Source organism: Acipenser ruthenus, chromosome 3, assembly GCF_902713425.1.
Source record: "Acipenser ruthenus chromosome 3, fAciRut3.2 maternal haplotype, whole genome shotgun sequence".
Lineage (NCBI taxonomy): Eukaryota > Metazoa > Chordata > Actinopteri > Acipenseriformes > Acipenseridae > Acipenser > Acipenser ruthenus.
The window spans coordinates 56123523-56146646 of record NC_081191.1 but is presented as its reverse complement, the minus strand read 5'-3'; the positions used below and the strand labels follow the sequence as shown (position 1 = coordinate 56146646).

The 23124-nt window shown below is 40.5% G+C and overlaps 1 protein-coding gene across 2 annotated transcripts in view; it reads left to right on the top strand.

Annotated features, from left to right (window-relative positions):
- LOC117394682 (exocyst complex component 2) overlaps positions 1–21340 on the top strand; it is a 163132-nt gene extending 141792 nt beyond the window's left edge. For both annotated transcript variants that reach the window (XM_033993116.3, XM_059014142.1), the window contains exons 24-28: positions 10991–11046; positions 11866–11988; positions 17937–17998; positions 19414–19473; positions 20260–21340. In XM_033993116.3, coding sequence (XP_033849007.2) covers positions 10991–11046; positions 11866–11988; positions 17937–17998; positions 19414–19473; positions 20260–20353 — 395 coding nt within the window. In that variant the 3' untranslated portion in view covers positions 20354–21340. The remainder of the gene's footprint in view (positions 1–10990; positions 11047–11865; positions 11989–17936; positions 17999–19413; positions 19474–20259) is intronic.
- Positions 21341–23124: the final 1784 nt, after the last annotated feature.

Below are 23124 nucleotides of genomic sequence, written 5' to 3'. Positions count from 1 at the left end.
AAAGACACAAATTCGCCCGTTTTCTCATTGGAAATAGGTAAATTTCAAAATATCACTGTCCTGGTCACAAAAGCAAAGTTTGTGGGGAATAATAGCCATTTTCTGTACTTTTGAGGCATAAGCAATTAAGAAATAACACTTACTACCCAGGAACAAAAATTGTGTTACATAGTGTTATAAACAGTTATGGCCAAAACATATGACTATATTTAATCACATTAGTAATAATAACATTTGCCTAGCAGAATAAGATTTTAGTGGTGCACTGGGATTCAAATTAGCATTGGTACATTTTATAAATGCACTGTTTTACAAATGTGTACTAGGCTTGGAGCATTTTTGTACAAATGCAACATGGTATTTTTAGAAACATTTGTTGTTCACCAAAATATTGTAATTTTTAAAACGTATCCACATCAAGACAGCACATAGAAATAGTTTGGAAACTGTGACAAGCGCTTGGAAACAGTGACAGGCGACACTGATTGGCTGATAAACTAACCTTTTGTTTCTTTTACCAAGGCCACAATGTGAAAGTGCTGCCATCACATACCACAAAACAAATGGGAAAGTAACGATTACAAAAAAAAGGCGCTTCACTAAAATGTTAAGTCATCCCACCCAAGTAACCGAGTAATATCTAATATAGTTTGCCGCCCCCTTCCTATTTGAGTATTCATGTTACTACACCATGTACAAAACACTGGTGTATTTCCTTAAATAATTAGAGCTACATCTTTCAGGACCTGCAACATAGGGAGTGCGAGCAAGGTCCTAATTGTGTTTCTCTGACCTTTCACATAGTAGTAATGGAACAATGGTTCGCTTTGAACTTGCGAATAAAATATGAAATCCTTTTGTAGAAAAAAAAAATCTTCCCTTGCTTCAGTAGCCATGTTTGTCAATCCATAGTCGTTGTCACAGTCTTCTCCTGTTTTAACAGATTCCATTTTACATAGTCTTTTTTTTTTTTTTTACTGTATTTTCATAAATTATATGACCATTTTTTTTTTTTGCATGTGAAATGTATTTTTTTATTTCATAAACCTTTTTTGTCACGTACATATACCGCAAATAATCTACATTCAGGCTTAAGAATACACAGTTCCCATGATTTTTCTAACCATATGGACTAATTACAGTAATATCGAAACAGTTACCTGTTTTCACGTGATGCAAGGAAGGCCACATGAGGGAACAGCCTAGGCGGTCTAAAAAGTTGCAAACTATTAGGGTATGTGGGATCAAATTTAACAAGAAACCTTAATTAACCCATTATTTAATGTGCCTCTGTTTACTTGTATTGAAAAATAAAAATGCATTCTGGTGTTTACTGGCTGGTAAGAGCAGGTGACCAAAATGTTCTGTTTTTTAGCACAATTGTAGTGTGTGTGTGTGTATATATATATATATATATATATATATATATATATATATATATATATATATATATATATATATATATATATATATACATATATACACACACACACAGTATAGACAGAAGCAAATATTTGTATTGGTTGAAGTAGCTTGATGGAGAACCCATGATGAAGTTACAGTACAATGGGACTGACTTAATTCCAGGTGTTTATTATGTTTTAACCAGATTTGGACTGTCAATTGCTGTACTTGCTATACACATGTAACTGGTTACAGCTGATCTTGCAGATTCCAATAAGCACTAATCTTGGATTGTTTTACCAGAGGGTAACATTGTGAAGTAAAAAAATAATGATAATCTAGCAGATTAAAAAAAATGGCAGCAGAATGAAAACACAAACCCAGTACTTTATTAATATCAGTGTATTTTTTATTTTAATTTTTTTTAAGTTGGGTCAGTGTACAAGTATCAGTTATAAAAGTTTTTTTTTTTTTTTTAAATGGGCGTTTAAGAGGTTAATAACAATTGCTGGGTTTTTTTTCTTCTTTTTTTTGGTATTTCCTGTTTACAAAATTGTGTCATGGTCTTATGTTGAGAAAACAAAATGGGTTAAAAACTGGAAAATGTGGTAAGTGAGGTAGGTGTGGTTTTTCCAATTTTCCAACATTCACCTACATTTCGCTTGTGGTGTTTTTGTACTGAAAAAAAAAATTCAAAACAAAATAGGGACTGGCACAGTAAAGAACTTTGGTAATGGATTTGGCATCAGATAATCATCATGCAAAACAGGAAATCGTTCACGGAAAAGTTAATCTAGCTGCTTCCTTGGGGAAGCACCACCTTAATTGTATAGACTTACAGTTGTGACATAGATTGGTTTTCAGCGGACATCCTTTCGTGGTACAATAATACTAATCTCAGATAGACATTTATTGTTTATCAGTTAATTGAGAAATTGTTTACAGATAACACAGTCTAGCCAGGGAAACTTTGTAAAGGAATATATTGCAAAAAAGCATTTATCTAAATCAACTACAAATATGTTCTGCGTTGAGGGTGGGTGGGTTGCTGGGTGGGAGTATGTGGGGGTGTATGTGGGGTTTGGGGATAACCATTCAAATTGCTTCCTCAAGGCTTGCATATGGCAACAGTGTATCAATAAAAAATACATTACAGCTCTTGAACTGCGTTCTTAGACTTTCCTGTATCACTAACATGATAAAAGCAAATACATTATTTATTTATTTTATCCAAAAACCCTTGTGTCCAAAAAATCCAACAGTCAATCAGCATATTTGATATAATGCACACATTATCAACCAATAAAAAGAAAATTTATTCTTCAAGTATTTCAAAAATGAACTAGCTAATTAAGAACTTATGAATATTTGCACATCATCATCTAAAATGTTTTGGCTAGTCATCGTCAGTTTACTGGTTAGTTGTGAAATGTCCCACGGATGAAAAGCATACTTTTTTCTTGTCCATGACAGTAACATTGATTAGACCACATTGTGAAACATAAACAAGGATGGCCTCAGTGAATTAATATAAGTTATAGACACAACATCATCTAGAGTTGTACATAGAGCATGGGGAGCTTTTTAAACTTTTGTGGTCAAATTGTAAACTTGGTTGCTTTTCTGCAGGAGAATCTGCCCCTTACCAACACGTCATCAGCAAGCGCATAAAGACTTTGTGTGTTATTCGCTTAGAGCCTGGAGGAAGGGCTACCCCCTAAACCAAAAAATCAAAAATATGTGAATAGGGGGGTTTTCTTTACCGGAGTGCTGAGCGGTTCGTATTTAGTTCTGTGGGGTGAGTGGTCGGGTTGGACAGGCTAGGCTCTCCCCCAGCACAGTCATGCTCTGGGGGACAGGCCGTGTCTCAGCTGCTTATTTTCATTATTTTTTCAATATTCTGGGGGGTAGGTGGCAGTGCTCCCCTGTGGGGTGCGTTAATCATTATTATTTTTCAATTCATGGTTTGGCGGCCTCGTCTTTAGGGGGGAGGTGGCTCTCAGACACTTCCTAGCTCCGGCACTGGGATGCATGTAACCGTTCATGTTTTTCCAGCTGACCTTACGCAGGTAGCCTTTGCGCAGCCATGGACGAGGCCTCCAGCCAAATTTACTATTCACTCGGCCCTGAACGCCCATCACAGTTCACTAAACCATTTGCAATTGCAATCAATAAATCTTCATCCACGGCGGATTCTCCGTGCTGAAATGTACATTCAGTTTACATGGCTTTATGCAAACTGTTGAAATATAAAAATCTAGCTTGTCCAATACAATAGGCAAAGTTTTTATGAAATCAACGATTATTCAACCAGTTTCAAAGATGCATGAAATGTAATGCATCTTGTTTATGGTAGGGTATGTTAAATGTAATGCATCTTGTTTATAGTGGGGTATGTTACATGTAAGGACTGTTTGTTTACCAGAGGATACTTTATTACTGTAAATGAATAGTGGAGGGTTGTAAAGGCTTGCACTTGTTGTTATTGAGTGTATAGGTAAGACTTGTTTGGTCCAATGGGGAATTTCCAGGTATCAGACTGCCAATGTAGTGTATGAGCTAGGTAAGTGGGTTGGTTGAATATGCAGTGTGGGTGGGGACAATTTCTATGCGTCTAAAATGTCAAAAGGTAAACCTCAACTTGAGGATGAATATCATCAAACAGAATACAAAAAAGACTAAGTCCATTAAGTCCCTTTTTTCTTTTTTTTTGCCCTGTTTAAATTACACAATTTGCAGATGCTTTTGATAGTCATTTGATTCCCAGACCAAACTGTAATACTTGCATAAATGCAAATTGTGTAATTTAAACAGGGCAGTTCATGCATCCAATTATATTTATTTTTAAAATGTAAATAGCCAGGGTATCTGCTGATAGGGCTTATTTATTTATTTACTTTTTTTTTTAGTTTGTTGTTCCATTTAAACCCCTGTCTTGCAAAAAAAAAAAAAAAAAAAAGGCTTGTTTTGTTTTATATTTACTGTATTTTTATTCCAATGACAGGCAAGCTGTAAAGACAACTGACTAGTGTGTTGGCCTGTCAAAAGGGTGTGGGAAGTGGAGTGGAGGTGGTGGTGGTGGTTACCACCGTGTCAAGTGACTTCCTTTCATCACAAACTTAATTTTAGTTAATTCTCTGATCATATGTCATTACTAATAAGGGTTAGCTGCCATGTGTGTTTGTGATTCTCTGTTAGATCAACCAGTGCACCTTACACAACCATCTCTGGTTTTATAAAAATTAACTATGTGATTGGAATATTGTTTTTACAATTTACAAGCAAAGCTGTCAACTTGTAGAGTTTAAAGGCAAGAGGGGTCCATCTCAGTTTGCTTGTTCCTATCTAGGTCCCTTATCCCTTTTTATGTTTTTTCACACACTAATAGTAAGATTAATATTTCAGTTATTAAAACCAATTATCCTAGTATGAGGATGTGGCGGTGAAGGTTTTTAGCAGAAGGAGATGGAGAGAGAGTGATAATCAAGGGATAATGTGTTAGAGGTGGGAGAGCAGGTTGAGTTTGAGGTGGTGAGAGAGTGTCCAAGTTGAGATAGCCGAGAGGCATTCTGAGATGGGGAGTCAAAGGAGGGGAAAGAGATGAAGATCTGGGCATCATCAGCATAAAGGTGGTAGGAGAAGCCAAAAGAGGAGGTGAGAGTGCATAGCGAGTGGGTGTAGAGTAAGAAGAGGAGGGGTCCCAGGACATATCCTTGAGGTACACCTGCAGAGAGGGGGTGAGGAGAAGAGAGAGAGCCACACCAGGAAACCTGGATGGATGGGTTAGAAAGATAGGAGAAAAACCAGACAAGAGCAGAGCCTGAGATCCCCAGGTCAGACAGAGGAGAGGAGAAGAGCATGATCGACAGTGTTAAAGGCAGAGGAGAGGTCAAGGAGAATTAGAATGGAGGAGAGGGAGGCAGTCTGAGCAGAGAGGAGAGAGTCAGTTACAGAGAGGAGGGCGAGTGTGCAGTACAGAACCCGGATTGAAGAGGGACAAGCAGAGAGTGCTCGGTGAGGAAGGATACCAGCTGGCGGTGGACAGTTTGAGAGTTTTGTAGAGGATTGAGAGGAGAGAGACAGGGCAATAGTTCTGGGTAGAGGAAGGGTCAAGGGGTTTCTTATATAAATACGTCATGGAACGATGTCAAATCTTAAACAACGATTGTAAGATTGTTTCAATATACTCAAATGATATTATATATTCTGTGTTGAAATATGTTTTTATTTGTTTATATTTGTATTTGCCAATAAAAACTGCATCCCACTCTAAATTGCTTGTTTTTCAGCTTCTGAATAATATGCCTTGAACATTAATTGCCAATGTCTGTAGTACTGTAATGAATGCATTTCAAAATTCTTTGATATAGCATAGTTGTTGCCTCTTACAAAAAGGAGAAAGGTCATGCTTGGCACAAGTTACTATATCTTAACAGTAGGCAGGTATTTGTTTTAATATTTCTAGCATTGTTGAAGTGAAGTAAAATGGAAATATAAATGTAAACTATTTAATCTGATAATTAAAACAATTATTACATTAGCAGAAGTTTTACTTAAATGCAATAATCTGTAACAATTGAATATTATTTATAAAGAAACAGGAACTGTTGACCATAGGAACCATGGTTATAAGAAAATGTTACTTTCACCAGTTTGGTTATGGTCACGGAAACGGAAGCCAGTTACTCTTGTGGTAGTAACTTTCGCTGCTCTTTTCCTTTAAAACCTCTTCCTGCTTCATGCATAACATGAATTAAAAAACATAAAATATATTTCAGGAGCAAACATCTTGACTTGTGTGTGTATACTGATGCACAATGAAATTGCAACAGTCTTACGTTTTACATCAGTAGCTCATTGGGCATGTACATAATGTTATTTACATTTTAAATAGTGAGCATGTAGGTTTGTTGATTGTTTGAGTAGTATTGTTCCTTGGGATAACAAAATACTGAGCTTAAGTCATGTGATTTAATAAAAAAAAAACACCAGGTGCTCAGCATTTGGTAAATGAGTTGATTAAGAATCTGTATAAATAGCCATTCAAAAAGACATGATTTTAATTAACGCAAGAACAGTGAAAGATACGCCCATGCCCCGCTTGAGTAATGAAGATCGTCTGGTTGCTGTCGGCATGATTGAATTCGGCCTGTCTGTGAGAGAAGTTGCCCGTAGAATGAGATGTTCTGCTTCAACAATCGGCAGACTAGTCCAGAGAAACCAGGAAACCGGCTCTGTGAGGGACAGGCCACCGGCCCAGGACCGTCACATCTGACTGATCCATCTGCGCAATCGTTTTCAGACTGCAGTGGCTGCAACATGAGAAATTCCAGGAAGAAATAACCTGCACATCAGCAGAATGACTGTACCTCGCCGTCTGATTTGCATGCTCGGAGGCCGTTCAGGGTTAACATGTTGACAGCTGAAGGAGGAAATCGCCATCTTCTGTGGACCAGAGAACATCTGTGGTGGTGGCAGAGAGAATGGTGGAGTGTTTTATTCACAGAGGAATGCCGTTTTGCCCATGACAGACCTGACGGAAGACGTGTATGGAGACGTTGTGGTGAGTGTTATGCTGACTGTTGCGTTGCTCAAGCCAACCGGCAGGGCTGTGGAAATGTGATGATGTGGGGAGGAATTTCCTTTAACATGAGAATGCCTTTGGAGCCGATTTGAGGGCAACCTTACTGCTCAGCGATACATCGATGAAGTCCTTGAGACAACAGTTTTTCTGTTCGTGCAAGCCAGTCCCGAAGTGTCCAGCAGGACAATGCAAGACCACACAGTGCTAGGATTACAATTGCACGACTTCAAGTTAACAATGTCGAGGTCTTGCCACGGCCAACTTTTTCTCCTGACCAAATGGCTTGCACGATGCCATCCACAGGAGACAACAGGAGACAACCGTGACCAGCCAACCTTCGCCAGCTGGCTGCAGCTGCACAGGAAGAGTGGCGGAACATCCCACAGCAGTCTGTCCAGAGGCTGATCAGGTCTATGCATCAACGCTTCCAGGATTGTGTTAATGCTCAGAGAGGTCATACCCGATACTAAATTTGTAATGTTCATACTGAAAACTTATGATTTTTTTATCTGTGTTTTTGTTCACATTTTCTGTGATTTATGTTTGATGTCTATGTTTAAAGTATTTGATTAAATCCATTACACCTGAGTGTTGAATTTCTTTTGTGCATCAGTGTGTGTGTGTGTGTGTGTGTATATATATATATATATATATATATATATATATATATATATATATATATATATATATATATATATATATAGTGCCTATAGAAAGTCTACACCCCCAAAATGTTCACCTTTTGTTGCCTTATAGCCTGGAATTAAAATGCATTAAAATAGTTTTTTTTTTCATTTATCTACACATCCTACCCCACAACTTCCAAGTGAAAAAAAATATTCTAGAAATTCGTAGAACATTAATTAAAAATAAAAACTGAAATAGCTTGGTTGGATAAGTGTCCACCACTCTTGTAATAGCAATCCTAAAGTTGCGTTATGTGTTAAGTTGCAGTGATTTACATGATTTCAGGATAAATTCAGCAGTTCCTGTAGGTTCCCTCTGCTGGGTAGTGCATTTCAAAGCAAAGACTCAACCATGAGCACCAAGGCGCTTTCAAAAGAACTCCAGGACAAAGTTGTTGAAAGGCACAGATCAGGGGATGAGTATAAAAAAATTACAAAGGCCTTGAATATCCCTTAGATCACGGTCAAGACGATTATTAAGAAGTGGAAGGCACCACCAAGACCCTGCCTAGATCAGGCCGTCCCTCCAAACTGGATGACCGAGCAAGAAGGAGACCGATCAGAGAGGCTACCAAGAGGCCAATGGCAACTTTGCAAGAGCTACATGTTTTTATGGCCAAGACTGGTCCAAGTGTGCATGTGATAGCAATGTCCCAAGCACTTGACAAATCTGGCCTGTATGGTAGAGTTGCAAAAAGGAAGCCATTACTCCAGAAAGCCCACCTTGAATCCCGTTTGAAGTATGCAAAAAAACACTCAGGAGATTCTGTAGCCATGTGGCAAAAAGTTTTGTGGTCTGACGAAACTAAAATGGAACTTTTTGGCCTAAATGCAAAGCATTATGTTTGGTGCAAACCCAACACAGCGCATCACCCAAAGAACACCATCCCTACTGTGAAGCATGGTGGTGGCAGCATCATGTTATGGGGATGTATCTCATCGGCAGGGACTGGGGCACTTGTCAGGATAGAAGGGAAAATGAATGGAGCAAAGTACAGAGAAGTGCTTGATGAAAACCTGCTGCCCTCTGGAAGAAAACTGAAACTGGGACGGAAGTTCACCTTTCAGCATGACAACGATCCAAAGCACACAGCCAAAGCTACACTGGAGTGGCTAAGGAACAAAAAGGTAAATGTCCTTGAGTGGCCCAGTCAGAGCCCTGACCTAAATCCAATCGAAAATTTGTGGCATGACTTGAAGATTGCGGTCCATCAACGCTCCCCAAGGAACTTGACAGGTCTTGAACAGTTTTGTAACGAAGAATGGTCAAATATTGTCAAATCTAGGTGTGCAAAGTTGGTAGAGACCTATCCCAACAGACTCACAGCTGTAATTGCTGCCAAAGGTGCTTCCACCAAGTATTAACCCAGGGGAGTGGAGACTTATCCAATTATGATCTTTCAGTTTTGTATTTTTAATAAGTAATTTTTTTCTCAATAAAAAGTTTTTCCCCCTGAACAGTGTGGAGTATGGTGTGTAGATAAGAGGAAAAAAAATCCTAATTTAAGGCACTGACCCAACAAAATGTGAAAAAAGTTCAAGGGGGTGTAGACTTTCTATAGGCACTGTGTGTATATATATATATATATATATATAATTTTATGTTTTTGTCATACTTTATTTACAATAAACAATGCAGTCACATGTGTCAGTTATTAAATCAGTTAACATGTTTACCATCCCCTTACCTATTAATGGTGTTTACAGTCATTCTCAGTGGTTCTTATTGCAGCTACTCAATGATGTATTTTATTTTTAGTCGTTTTATTTATTTTTTGTCTGTTCTTTAGTTCTAGTTGCCAGACATATAACCAGATAGACATCGGTATTCTACAACTGAAGTAGAAACAAAAACCTTTGGTATATTAGTTTATACAACATGCTAGTTTGTACGTTTTGTTTGAAGCTGATTTTCAATTCTGCTTGCCTGCCATAGGCACATGTAACAGATCAGTGGTACTCAGCTCTGGCCCTCGAGATTAATTCCAGTCCTGGTCTTTACTCCAACCAGGTCCTAAATTTAATTAATTGCCTCAACAGTTTCAATTAACTACATTAGAACATGCTTGGAGTAAAAATCTTGAGGGTCACAGTTGAGTACCACTGGGCTAGATCAATGTCTTTATAGATGTAAAAGCCAGCACCATCTAGTAAACAGCTACTTTGGATCAAGTTTTCTTTTGTATTGCTGGCAATAACTAGCTATTCACTTGATGGTGCAAGTTCTTACTAATATAAAAATGCTTTGGCCGATCCATCCTGCATTACAGGCAAGCAATCCCTCAGGATGGTTGTTAACATCATAGAGAGGTAAGGGGACTGTAAGAAATTAAGAAAACGGGATTTGAATCTGCTTACAGTTTTATAGATTTGCTATTGTTTTTCTGTTACAAAATGTATAAGGTTTGTTTGTTCTTCTACGAAACAAATAACTGTAGTTATCAAACTTGCCCTTTGCAGCTTCCTCATTGCATTGCTGAACTAAGAAACGGAGCTCATGAGTGCTTAACTCTTTCAGCACAAAATAATTTTGCAAACAGGTTTACATTTCTTTTGCTGTCACTTTCCTTAGAAATGTTTTATCTCTGCAGTGAATTGTGGGATTGTAGTCCTGGGCAAGATGTAATATCTGATTAAACTCAACAAAGAAATGCACAGTGGTAGCTCTTGAGTTAGCTATAAAGAAAGATCACATTTGCATGACAAATCAGTTGCATTTGCTATTTTGCAACATATTTTCATTGTCAGATTACGACCGCGATACGGCAGTACTGCAGTAAAAATGTCAGTGCCCAGGATGAGAGAAAGATTGGCTTCCAATCAGCGTTTACTGATTGTACATGTACTCAGTTGTAAATGTGGTCAGCTTTTTTTTGTTTTAAAATCAACACACTAATAGCTGCTGACCAAATATTCCTTAAAGGTAATTACTCGGTAAATACGAGTGTCAGCACACTCCTAGTAAGTACTAAGAAAATACTGCTTGCATTTACTCGTTTTGTATGCCAAGAGCAGCTCATTATATTTATGAGTACAATTCCGTCAGTCACAGTTGTAATTTGGACAGTTAGACATTCTTACCACAAGTTATTTTGTAGTTTCTTTAATTATGTGATGTTAAATAAAATACCTGAATTATGTTCATATATTTTTTTTGTTTTGTTTTAATTATGTCTGTAATCAGAAGTCTGGTCCTCTGTTGCTCACAAGTGTCATCTTTTGATCCCAAACTATAGAGCAAATGCGTTCATGTGTTATGTACCATATTCTGTAAGTCTACAAATGTATGTGGCCAATCTTGTTATTCTTTCTGTAGGTGTCAGAAACTACTTGAAGGAAGCTTTGGTGAATATTATTTCCGTCCATGCAGAGGTAAGTCCAGACTGTTTTATTGGTTCTTTTAAGGACCACTGTAATCTGCATTTCAAGTTTTCAATTTTGATGCCAAAAAATATCTCTTGAACAAATCAAGAGTAAAATAACTGAGTAAAGTCATAGGTATGGTCAATTCCAGCTTTATTGGATTTAACAGCGTAATTTGGCAATGGGAGCAGGAACTATTCTTGATCTACTGGTTCAACTGCGTTCAGGATTTTGTTCAACAGCCATCAGTAAAGATTGCGTTCTATATAATAATAATAGTAGTAATTAATAATAATAATAATAATCATAATAATCATAATAATCATAATAATCATAATAATCATAATCATAATAATCATAATAATCATAATAATCATAATAATCATAATCATAATAATCATAATAATCATAATAATAATCATTATAATTTTATAAAGCGCCTTTCATGACAAGTCATCACAAAGCGCTGTACATAAGAACACAAATAAACAATAAGAAAAATATCAAAACATTAAATCTAAAAAAAAAAAAAAAAAGCCTGTTTAAACAAATAAGTTTTAAGGTGAGATTTAAAAACACCCAAGGATTCAGAGTCCTTAATTTTCTTTGGGAAGGGCATTCCACAACCTAGGGGTATCAATGCGAAACTTAACAGGAAGCCAATGTAAGGATTCCAGAACAGGGGTAATATGATCACCAGATCGAGACTTAGTCAAATCCCTGGCTGCTGTATTTTGAACATACTGCAATTTGTTTAGGGTGTTCTTGGTAACCCCAGCAAGTTTATTTATGGTAAACCTTCTTTTTGAAAATTAATGTGACTTCCAGGTGTTCACAGTCTCTAAAGAACTAGTCCCCAGAGTTCTGTCCCGAATTGTGGAAGCAGTTGCTGAAGAGATGAGTCGCCTCATGCAGTGTGTGTCGTCCTTCAGTAAGAACGGAGCTCTACAGGTACAGTCATTACAGAATACCTGCTGGTAGTTAATGGAATCACTTTCTGTGGTACAGCACTTTCATCTTGCCTGATAATCACTAAAGTTTTACCAGCATATTTTCTGTGATTAGTAATACTTGAATCATGTTGGGTAAATCCTATTTGTTTGGAGTCCTATAATTTCTGCAGGAGAGCAGTTACCGGCATTACCGGCTATCTAAATTCAGAGGAACTTTCCATACATATCATCTCATCTAAATTATGATTGGCCTTTAATTTGCTTCTTCAAGAAGAAGAATGTATAAAGCTGAAAAAATCCTAAAAACAAGAGAGCCATTTTATTACCTTTCTTGCTGTGATGTAGGAAAAAAATGATGTCTTTGTGATATTACTAAGCAGGCTGTCCCAGAACAATGCATGTGGATGTTATCTCAGTTATATATTATATTATGAATAATCCTGCCTGCAGCAGTCAGGGATCCTAACAACTCTGGGATCTTCAGTTGTAAATGCTTGGATAAAGATTATGACTTCTGTATAGTGCACAGAACAGAGGTGATAAAAATATGAATGAATCCCAATCATAATAAATAGTATTAAACTGAATTTTACGGTGTGCTTTGAGTTTTCTGTTTGTCTCTGTGTGACAGTCTGGCTCGCAGTGGTGATGTGGATGACGTCACGGACCAGGAAGTAACTCAAACCAAACAGTGGATGGGCGGTTGAAGCTGAGTGTTAGTGCACTCAGCGTATTTAATAAACAAAATATTAAACAAATTAACACAACACAAAACAAAAGGGCACAAGGGCCAAACGAATGAACAAACAAACAAGTAAGTGATGTGCTGGGAAATCCAGCACGTCTTAGCAATTGTTTTGTTAATGTTGCTTTTTCTCTCTCCGCTCTCCCGTACTCTCCTCTACACTCTCAACCCCGAGTGCAGAGTGCTGCTGGTTTATATACTCTGGCCGAGGGATTTAACTAGTTGGTAATTATCTTATTATCCCCCGGCCAGAGTCTGCACGCGTTTGGTAAGGATGCATGACTGTCAGCTAGTTAAATAATCAGTAGCTGATCAGCCATGCATCCTCACGGGGTTTTTAAATATAATAACAAAAGACGCGGCGCTTTTACCCGCGCCGCAAACAAAAATACAAATAATAATAAATAGGGGCGGGACACTCCGCCACACATGCCCCCCCTTGTGCGCAGCACACATGGCCTTTTCGGCCACCTCCCCCCTTAGTCCCCAAAGTCCCGGTCAGCAGTCCCGGCGCAGGAACAGGGGCAGCAACGGGCCAAAGGTGGCGGCCACGGTGGGATGTCCTCCTCCCACCCAAACAGCCGTAGTGTTCCAATGGCCCGCGCACCGGCCAGCTCCTCTGGCCAAAAAATTTTTGGGGGTGGTCTCCAGACCTGCCCCCCCTTCTTCATGGCCGACAGCTCCCCTCCGTGGGGCTCTGGCCACCCTTTCTCCTGCAGCGAAATTGCTGCGGGGGAAGCTGGTCTCCTGACCTCCCCCCCCTTCTTCATGGCTGACAGCTGCCCTTCACGGGGCTCCAGCCACAGTATTTCCTGCCGCGAAAGTGCGGCTGGGGGAGCTGGTCTCCTGACCTCCCCCCCCTTTTCCATGGCTGGCAGCTCCCCTTCGTGGGGCTCTGACCACATGATCTCCGGCCGCGAAAGTGCGGCTGGGGAAGCTGGTCTCCTGACCTCCCCCCCTTTCTTCATGGCCGGCAGCTCCCCTCCGTGGGGCTCCGACCACAGTGTAGTGACCCCAGGCGAAGCAGGATCCCTGGCGACCCCAGGCAAAGCAGGATCCCTGGCGACCCCAGGCGAAGCAGGATCCCTGGCGACCCCAGGCGAAGCAGGATCCCTGGCGACCCCAGGCGATGTGGAACAGGCAGCCCCAGGCGATGCGAGGCAGGCATCCCTGGGTGGTGCGAGGCAGGGCAGGAGCAGTCCTTCCCATGACGGTGGATGTGGAACCAGCAGGTATTCACCCTCTGCTGGTGGAGGTGGGAGGGGAAAGCAGTCCTCCCACAGCGGCTGAGACGGAACCAGCAGGTATTCACCCTCTGCTGGTGGAGCTGGGAGTGGCAAGCAGTCCTCCCACGGCGGCTGAGGCGGAACCAGCAGGTATTCATCCTCTGCTGGTGGAGGTGGGAGGGGCAAGCAGTCCTCCCACGACGGTTGAGGCAGAACCAGCAGGCATTCATCCTCTGCTGGTGGAGGTGGGAGGGGCAAGCAGTCCTCCCACGACGGTGGAGGCGGAACCAGCAGGCATTCACCCTCTGCTGGTGGAGGTGGGAGGGGCAAGCAGTCCTCCCACGACGGTGGATGTGGAACCAGCAGGCATTCACCCTCTGCTGGTGGAGGTGGCGGAGGCAGAGGCAGCTCTTGCTGCTCTGCTCCTGGTGATGGTGGAGACAGAAGCAGCTCCTGCTGCCCTGCTCCTGGTGGTGGTGGAGACAGAGGCAGCTCCTGCTGCTCTGCTCCTGGTGGTGGTGGAGGCAGAGGCGATGGGGCGGATGCTGGCCACTCAGAGGGAGGCTGTGGCGGTTCTGGCTCCCTCTGCTGTGGCGGCTGGGCTGGTGTGTGCCGTGCTCCCTTCAGCAGCATAAATAGAGGCTGCTGGGGAACATCAGCATCCTGCCCTTCTCCCCCCCAGAAAAATTCAGGGGGTTGAGCCTGTAACTCCTCCCCTTCTGGCTCTTGGGACTGCAGCTTGGGTCCTAAGGCTGTGGAAGCGCAGACTTCCACCTCTTGGGCTATGGACGCACCGACTCCCCCCTCTTTGGGCTGTGGACGCACCGACTCCTCCCTCTTGGGCTGTGGACGCACCGACTCCTCCCTCTTGGGCTGTGGACGCACCGACTCCCCCCTCTTGGGCGTAGGACGTTCGGGCTCCTCCCACTCGGCCGTAGGACGTTCGGGCTCCTCCCACTCGGGCGTAGGACGTTCGGGCTCCTCCCACTCGGGCGTAGGACGTTCGGGCTCCTCCCACTCGGGCGTAGGACGTTCGGGCTCCTCCCACTCGGGCGTAGGACGTTCGGGCTCCTCCCACTCGGGCGTAGGACGTTCGGGCTCCTCCCCAGGCTGTGGAGGCGAAACCAGCAGGCATTCTCCCTCTGCTGGTGGAGACGGTAGCGATGGCTCCTCTCCCTCTGATGCTGGAGACGGTAGCGATGGCTCCTCTCCCTCTGATGCTGGAGATGGCAGCGATGGCTCCTCTCCCTCTGATGCTGGAGACGGTAGCGATGGCTCCTCTCCCTCTGATGCTGGAGACGGTAGCGATGGCTCCTCTCCCTCTGATGCTGGAGACGGCAGCGATGGCTCCTCTCCCTCTGGCGCTGGAGACGGCAGCGATGGCTCCTCTCCCTCTGGCGCTGGAGACGGCAGCGATGGCTCCTCTCCCTCTGGCGCTGGAGACGGCAGCGATGGCTCCTCTCCCTCTGGCGCTGGAGACGGCAGCGATGGCTCCTCTCCCTCTGGCGCTGGAGACGGCAGCGATGGCTCCTCTCCCTCTGGCGCTGGAGACGGCAGCGATGGCTCCTCTCCCTCTGGCGCTGGAGACGGCAGCGATGGCTCCTCTCCCTCTGATGCTGGAGACGGCAGCGATGGCTCCTCTCCCTCTGGCGCTGGAGACGGCAGCGATGGCTCCTCTCCCTCTGGCGCTGGAGACGGCAGCGATGGCTCCTCTCCCTCTGGCGCTGGAGACGGCAGCGATGGCTCCTCTCCCTCTGGCGCTGGAGACGGCAGCGATGGCTCCTCTCCCTCTGGCGCTGGAGACGGCAGCGATGGCTCCTCTCCCTCTGGCGCTGGAGACGGCAGCGATGGCTCCTCTCCCTCTGCTGGTGGAGACGGTAGCGATGGCTCCTCTCCCTTTTGTGCTGGAGATGGCAGCAGCAGGGTCTCTCCCATATCCGCAGCCAGGTAGTTGAACACCATGGCTGCGATGTCTGGGAGGGAAGCTGGGTGGTGTTGCTGTTCCCAGGCCTCCCAGCGCTCCCCATCTCTTGCCCACAGGAGGTTGATCACTGCAGGGAGGGCTTCCTCATAATCCCTCCCCGGCTCCACCAGCCAGTCCCAGACTCCCTCAGAGGAGAGTGCATTCGTCCTCTTTGGAGGATGCAGGTCCTCCCTCACTGGACGCTCTGGCTCCTCTTTCTCCTGCCATGGAGGGGGTTGGTCTGGTGCCACGTGCCCAACCTCACCAACCGCGAAGCACCACTCCTCACCCTTCAGGCAGGTGAGGCAGATATCCAGTGTGGCAAGGTAAGGCTGATGTTGCTGCGCCTCCTGCTGCTGTTGTTGCTGCTGCTGCTGCTTTCTCCTCCGGCTACTTTTCCCCATTTTTAATTTGAAAAAAAAACGAACAAACAAAAAAAACCGCACTTTTCAATCCTGGTCCGGCTGTTGGAGGCGTTGTTTGTCCCACGCAGGACACCATATGTGACAGTCTGGCTCGCAGTGGTGATGTGGATGACGTCACGGACCAGGAAGTAACTCAAACCAAACAGTGGATGGGCGGTTGAAGCTGAGTGTTAGTGCACTCAGCGTATTTAATAAACAAAATATTAAACAAATTAACACAACACAAAACAAAAGGGCACAAGGGCCAAACGAATGAACAAACAAACAAGTAAGTGATGTGCTGGGAAATCCAGCACGTCTTAGCAATTGTTTTGTTAATGTTGCTTTTTCTCTCTCCGCTCTCCCGTACTCTCCTCTACACTCTCAACCCCGAGTGCAGAGTGCTGCTGGTTTATATACTCTGGCCGAGGGATTTAACTAGTTGGTAATTATCTTATTATCCCCCGGCCAGAGTCTGCACGCGTTTGGTAAGGATGCATGACTGTCAGCTAGTTAAATAATCAGTAGCTGATCAGCCATGCATCCTCACGGGGTTTTTAAATATAATAACAAAAGACGCGGCGCTTTTACCCGCGCCGCAAACAAAAATACAAATAATAATAAATAGGGGCGGGACACTCCGCCACACTCTGTTTTACCAAGTTTCTGTTTCAGTTAAGTAATGAGTGAATTATGTATAAAAATAGTTTGAATTGGGTTGGGTGCATTTCCGATTTGTGATAATGGGGGGGATTTTTGTGTGTGTGCCTTCCTTTTACTATTGAAGAATATATATATATGGTAAAACATTGTTGCAAGTAGGAATAAAATATTGTTTTTGAGATGCATGATGCTAGTTACAACCCACACATGTATTATTACAATTAAATCCATAGAATCAAAACTGGTATCACATAGCGCTACCTTTGAAATCTGATGAAGTATGTTAAAGCAGTGATTGATAAACTAGTATAAAGCCCTTTGTTTTACAATGTCATATATTCAATCACCAAAATTAATTTCAAAATTAGGCGAGGGCGGGGGGGAGGAGAAAAAATCTGAAAAGAACACTCCAATACAATAGCCTACCTATAGTTGTCATATTTTATAAAGATATGTACACGAGTATTCTTTGTTTTATGTTTCTTTTTATTTGTCATGCAGTTTAATAATAAGTTTGTTTATTAAATACATATTTTTATATGCATTTAATGCATTGCTGTGTATAGAGAAAAAGAGTGAGAGGATGATTTGCAAACCTATTCAATGAATCTTATTTGTATCAACATTAAGGCAGCATTATGAACACTTTAACGCCACCCTCTATAGTGTATCACATTGATTTTAGTGATGTTCATAACTTTCAGTAGATTTTTGTTATGGTACAATGAAAAAAGAGTCAAGGCGATTTTGCAAAGAATGCAGAAGTTATATTTGGCTCCAGATAACAATTTAAGCAAAGAACATTTATAAATCAAGGTGTAAGTACTGTAAACACATCCACAGAAAAGTTGGTTAAAATATCTGTGCAGATCTCATGCCAAAAATGCATCTTGCTCATAGGAAAGCTATGAAAAGTTATATAATATTCTCCACTCTCTTTTCTAGGCAAGGCTGGAACTTTGTGCCTTGCAGGATGCTATAGCTTCTTACCTTACTTCTGAGAGCAGGTAAGAAATCGCCAAAAAGCATTGCCTCAAATACCTAACACTATTTGACGTTAGGATATATGATTTATTTGATGTTATACATTAAATGTATTATTGCCCAAAAACCTTTTAAAACGTGTCCCTATCTTTTTGTAAATATGTTTAGTTAGGATTTTTTGACAGATGGCCAAGCTCCAAAAGTTTGTAATTTACTGATAGTCTGGCAATGAATGAAAAAAGAATGTGCAAACATTATTGTTGTGTTTTTTTTAGTTTTTTTTTTTTGTATCTTGCAACACTTCAGCCATTAATCAGCTTGCATGTTCGTAAAGTGCTGCATCAATGTGATCTACCACACACTGCATTTCTCAACAGTATGCACAGGCTTAATGTTCCAGAGCACAGTATTTTAAAAACCAACATGCCTTTCTAGCAAAATTAATGGCTTGTCTTACGCCGTTTATTTTGCAGTACGGCAAAGTTTTCACACACAACGGCAGTTATGATACATGTACACTACATATGGTACCAATTTGACAGTCAGTCAGGTTTTTAAAAAAAGTAGACCTTGCTTTGTGAAATTGGACAATGCCACATACTTTACACCATACACTATTCAAATTTCTTTCAAAAAGTATTTACTGTGCTTTGTAAAGGGTTCAGGTGAATCTTACTGACAACTGTAGATGGATTTGGTTCTGAGGTTAGCCTCTTCCCCTCTCTTCCAGTTCAGCCACATGCTACCTCCTGGGGTATTAATGGGAAACGAAACTCTTCTTTCCAGAACTCAAGTCTTGAACGTCAATGCACCTCTAACTGAAAATGGTGTTATTTTTAAAACCGCCATACCATATTGGCTGTAGACTGAGGTTAACAATGCTCCATTGTGCAATTCGAGCAGACAAACTTTTGATGCTCTTCCTGACATAACTTCTGAACCAGTGACAGGATCTATTAACACTTGACCTCTAACAGAGTAACAGTTGATATCCTGTGCTGAAATACGATTCGTGTCAGAAAAATTATTTGCACAATGTTCAGGTTGCACAATGGAGCTCCATCAGCTCATATCAATTACATGAACTGTAATGATGATGTTGAAAGTAACACTTATTGAGTCAAAAAATTATTTTTAATGTTTCAAACCACCAACAGGACTTAAAAGTGATACAAAATGATGGATGCTGGTATCAAAAAGCATGCTTGCATTGTCCTTCACCAAATACATTAAAGATAGCATTTATATGTTTTGGAAATAAAGATACTTAAAGTATAATATGTTTTTTGATCGTCAAGGTCTTAGCTCTTAGGCCTGGAGTCATAGTTTGTGTGACAGAACTGGATGATTTTTTCACCTCATTTGAAATGCCAGTAGTATGGACCTACCATCTGTTTGCTGCTTATTGTTTATTAAGGATAATTTGGGTTTGTTACAGCCAGAACTTCAAGCAAGCTCTGGAAGCCTTGCCACAGCTACACAGTGGAGCAGATAAAAAGTAAGAGATTTTTATTGTGGTTACCTATGAAGGTTTGCCTACATTTGCGACATCATTTACTGTGATAAAGTAGACAATGCAGTGATTGAAGTGAATTATGCAGAGTGGTGTACTTTTCTGTAACTTATTTACTTTAATAAATATTATATGCAGAATGTTGAGTGGGATCATTAAAGGATCCCATTAACGCTCAAAATCAGGTTTAATAAAAAGAGTATCAAAAAGCAAATATCAAACCTTGTGTAAAATGATCAGGTTGAAGATTAAATTTGTAACTTTCCTGGGTTTAAACAATGACTTTGATTGTCCAAATAAAATATTTCTGTAGGTTCCCAGTGGCTCACATAGTAAAAGCACTGCCCAGTGGAGTGCAGGGTGAGTCATGTGATTGAGAACCCACTCATTTGTATCTCAGGGACCCAGAGGGAGGACTGCATTTGGGTTAGGGAGGAAAATCTATCAGTTTCAGAGACCCCTCCCCCCCACCACCCCGTTCAGGAATCCACAAGGCTAGGCAATGTTTTTTGCTTAGGTTCGGCTGGTGAAAAGAGGTGTTTGGGAATGGAAGTTAAACATAGATCTTCAGTCCTCTTGAGCAACAAGTGGGTTTCCAAAAATATATTCAAATTGGGTATAAAAAATGGGCAATTGATCCAAAAAGACTTAAAGATTACATTACAAACATGTTATTTTGCTTTGACTGAAAATGAGATATCCTTTGCATTCTTGACAAACAATGTCTGTATGACTGTTTTGGCTGAGAAATGTACCCTCTTGTTCCCACAGGTTACTGGAAGAACTCTTGAACAAGTTTAAGAGCAGTATGCATTTGCAGCTAAACTGTTTCCAAGCCCCTTCTGTTTGCCTGATAAAAACATAAACCAGAGAGCCAGACCAGGCTGTGTTCACACCTTCACACATGCTAAAATTACATTTCTAGTAAAAACATTTCCGCTTGAAGTACATTTTATTTCAGTTTAGAATTATGAAGACTCTTTATCTTTGAATTCCTTATCTCTTTGGCATACATTTGAATATATATTTGCAATTGTACATTATTTAAATGTATGTTTAGCAAGTGGTAGTTGTTAAAATCCATCTTATTTGTAGCAACAAGATTCTCATAACAAGCAATATTCAAACATTACCATGATCATTATAGTCCTGCACTTGTTAATATAAAAAAATACAAAATAAACATTTTACGGTTGCTTTATTTATGCATAGTTTAAACAAACTGGCCAATTACAAATAATTGCCTGTAGCAGCAATATCTTAATATAGGCAACAAAATCACGTTGCAGAGGCATCCATACAAAAAAACAAATTGTGTATCAAATAACTGAACTACACCAGTCACATTTCTCCCTGTAAACTGCTTCTTCAGCATTTTTTGGAATATCCAATGGTAGTTTAATTTGTTTTTAATGAAAAAAATAACATTCACAAAATTAAAAACAACTTGTTAAAATGATATTTCTACTGTGAGAACAACAAATGCTGTTGTGTACTACAGGTAAGCAAATAAAAATACATTGAACTTGAAATTATATTTTGTTTAAATCTTACCTTAACATTATCTACTGCACATGAGGCTGGAAGAAGAAAAATCCTAGACTTGTACTGTTCAAATTGATGTACATTAACTTCCTTTATAGATAGGTAAACCAATTGTACATTGTAGTGTGATGTGTTTGTCACATATACAAGAAGTGATCTAACTTACATGAACATTAATAATAAACTGTAAAATGTTTATATTATGTTACTAAACCTATTGAAGTTCGCTTTGCCTTTTACATGTATGCTATTAATAAAAGTTCTACCAAATCCCTTGTGAAAATGATAAAATCACTGGGAAAACTCATTTTGAACATTCTTTAGAAGTGTTGATTCACTGACAAACCCTGAATTACACTTATGTCACCAGATCTTTCCACCTACACAAACTGGGAAAAGTTATTCAGAATTGGTCAATCCTATAGTGGTTATAATAGCATTAAGAGGAATGCAGGGACTGTTTAAGAAAATACACACATACTGTATACAGAGAAATTGAAAGTGTAATGGTTGACACATAACCTTAGCATTTAAACAGATTTTTTGTGTTTGCTATTACCATTTTTAAGCAGAGACCTCAACTATTTTAAACTGTACATGGGTAAAGCAAAGGCAACAGAAACAAATACATATACTTTACTTTAAGCACACCTAAGGTAATGTTTTGTGAAACAAGCTTCAATCATCCATAAAAGTAAGATGAATTTTTGAGTTTTTACTGCTACTACATGTCTGCTAATGGCACACATTGTGTCTTCAGTTACCATCAGGAGAGTTGATGTTTCTCCTGATGTTTGCAAAGTGGTATGATATTGTTAGTTTTATTGAAGTTTCTTAAATGCATAACGTTTTGAAATCCAAATTATTGTCTTGAAAACATTTTAAAGGCAGAGAAATGCAATGTATTGATTGCACAGCCTCAGCAAAGTACACCAACTACACAAGTTTATTCAGCATTTTTTGATTGTTTTTATTTTTGTTTTGTTGTATGATTGACATTTTAACTCCATTGCAATATCCTTTTAATTATTATTATTTATTTTTTTTTTTTTAAATCTGAAGTTCCAAGTTTAATATTGCGCAGCTAGCTTAATATTAGGACCACTTTCTTTCTTGGAATGGCATTGCATGACTTGAAAAGTTTGTACTTTCAACCTGGGCAATCTGACAGTTTTTACGGTTTTGGTTCCTGTAACTGCCTGTTAATTCCAAGCACTGTACTTTAATATAACTTGACACATTTACTGTGACAATGAAGAGAAGACCATGAGTCATCAGAGTAATGGTCACACACACACACACACTCAAAAACACTCCACGGAGTATTTTTCAACAGAAGGGTCCCATGTCTTTCTCTGTAAAAGGACTGACCTTTTAAGTTATGAATAAATGTACTGAAACACTGTGGGGTAACCCACAGTTACATAATGAAATTGAGAAGTTAGGTAGATGCTGAGTGCATAACAATAAGCTGAGCATCGTTACCAAGCCTTGCAACAAAAGGAGAAGTGGGAAGACAAGAAAAACGCAATACATCTTTTACACTCAAATATTTTTTTGTCAGAATCATGCAGTATTTGTGCTGGACATTTGTAGGCTGTTCCCATAAGATTTCTCTCAACAAAACAGGAAAGATGATACAAAAAGTATAAATTTTTATATATATATATATATATATATATATAATATATATATATGCCAACCAAAATAATATAATTTGCAGACAGCATTACTCATTTGAAAATATTGCATTCATAATACAACATGATCAATTCACACCGAAACCTGTGACTTGGGCACCTATCCAAAGCGACTTTATTGAAACTTTCATCAAAAGTGTGAATTTTATCTTAGATGTATTTTAGCTTTGCAACCTACACATATAAGCAAGTTAAGAGACAGCAGTCTGTAGTTGAAACAGGTCAACTGTTGAAAATGCTGCATACAGTATGGGATGTAGTTGCTAATAGTAAATCAATATAAAGGTTAGCCCATGGAGAGGCGGTAGTCAAACAAAATGAGGTCATTTAGCGTGCAGGTAAAGAGGTGTGAGTATTGCCTTGGAAAACATTATTAATAGGGTGAAGGCAC